This window comes from Crocuta crocuta, unplaced genomic scaffold (genome assembly GCF_008692635.1).
Source record: "Crocuta crocuta isolate KB4526 unplaced genomic scaffold, BGI_CrCroc_1.0 scaffold415, whole genome shotgun sequence".
NCBI classification, from domain to species: Eukaryota; Metazoa; Chordata; class Mammalia; order Carnivora; family Hyaenidae; genus Crocuta; species Crocuta crocuta.
The window spans coordinates 1,642,654-1,643,369 of NW_027531525.1; the positions used below are offsets into that span (position 1 = coordinate 1,642,654).

Below are 716 nucleotides of genomic sequence, written 5' to 3' on the forward strand. Positions count from 1 at the left end.
GAGGAGGAGTGGCTGATGTTTGTTTCAGTCATAGAGCTTTTTTTCTGGAGTGACTGGTGGAGTCATTCGTGATCGGAGGGCCCCCTACAGGGGTGGAGGCCTTTTTCGGACAGGACCCCAGGACCTGGGCAGCCCAGACCTATTAAACTAGCTTCAGCATCTCTTGGGGATGGGGCCCAGGATTTTGCATATTTAACACACTCATTCAGGATTGCTGATGTCTGGTTATTCTAATGCTTATTCAAGTTTGAGAACTACCACTCGAGGTCTGCTCCAACTCAGTGTGAATGAGTTTCTTCCATCCCTGGCACAGCCGTGGCAGAGGGAAGAGAGTAGGCTGCAGATCTGAGGGTGTAGGGCGCCAAACGAGGGGGAGGAATCCTGCCAGAAAGCAGACACTTTATTAGCAAAAATTAATACAGGCCAGGCGACTGAAACGAATGAATACTGCAGACCTAGAGGAGGCCTCCTGAGGAAAAGACAGGTTCTCAGTCTACAGACTGAGATGGGTGGGCGCCGGGGAGGCCCCCGGACCCAGCTCCCCACCCAAGGGGGGCAGCAGGGCAATAAGAGGCGTCTCGCACTCCCCCAGCAGTACATCTCTGCGGAGGCCAGCGCCCCGGTCCAGGACCTTGGCCCTCAGACTGCGGGCCGCCAGGTCCGGCGGGCCCAGCCCGTCGAAGAAGAAGTCCTCGTTGAAGATGGGGTTGGGGGTG

The 716-nt window shown here is 56.3% G+C and overlaps 1 protein-coding gene across 1 annotated transcript in view; it reads right to left on the minus strand.

Annotated features, from left to right (window-relative positions):
* Positions 1-430: 430 nt before the first annotated feature.
* Positions 431-716, minus strand: part of C2CD4D (C2 calcium dependent domain containing 4D) — a 589-nt gene continuing 303 nt past the window's right edge. The window contains exon 2 of the mRNA XM_077772612.1: positions 431-703. Within this exon, the coding sequence (XP_077628738.1) occupies positions 494-703 (210 nt within the window). The 3' untranslated portion in view covers positions 431-493. The remainder of the gene's footprint in view (positions 704-716) is intronic.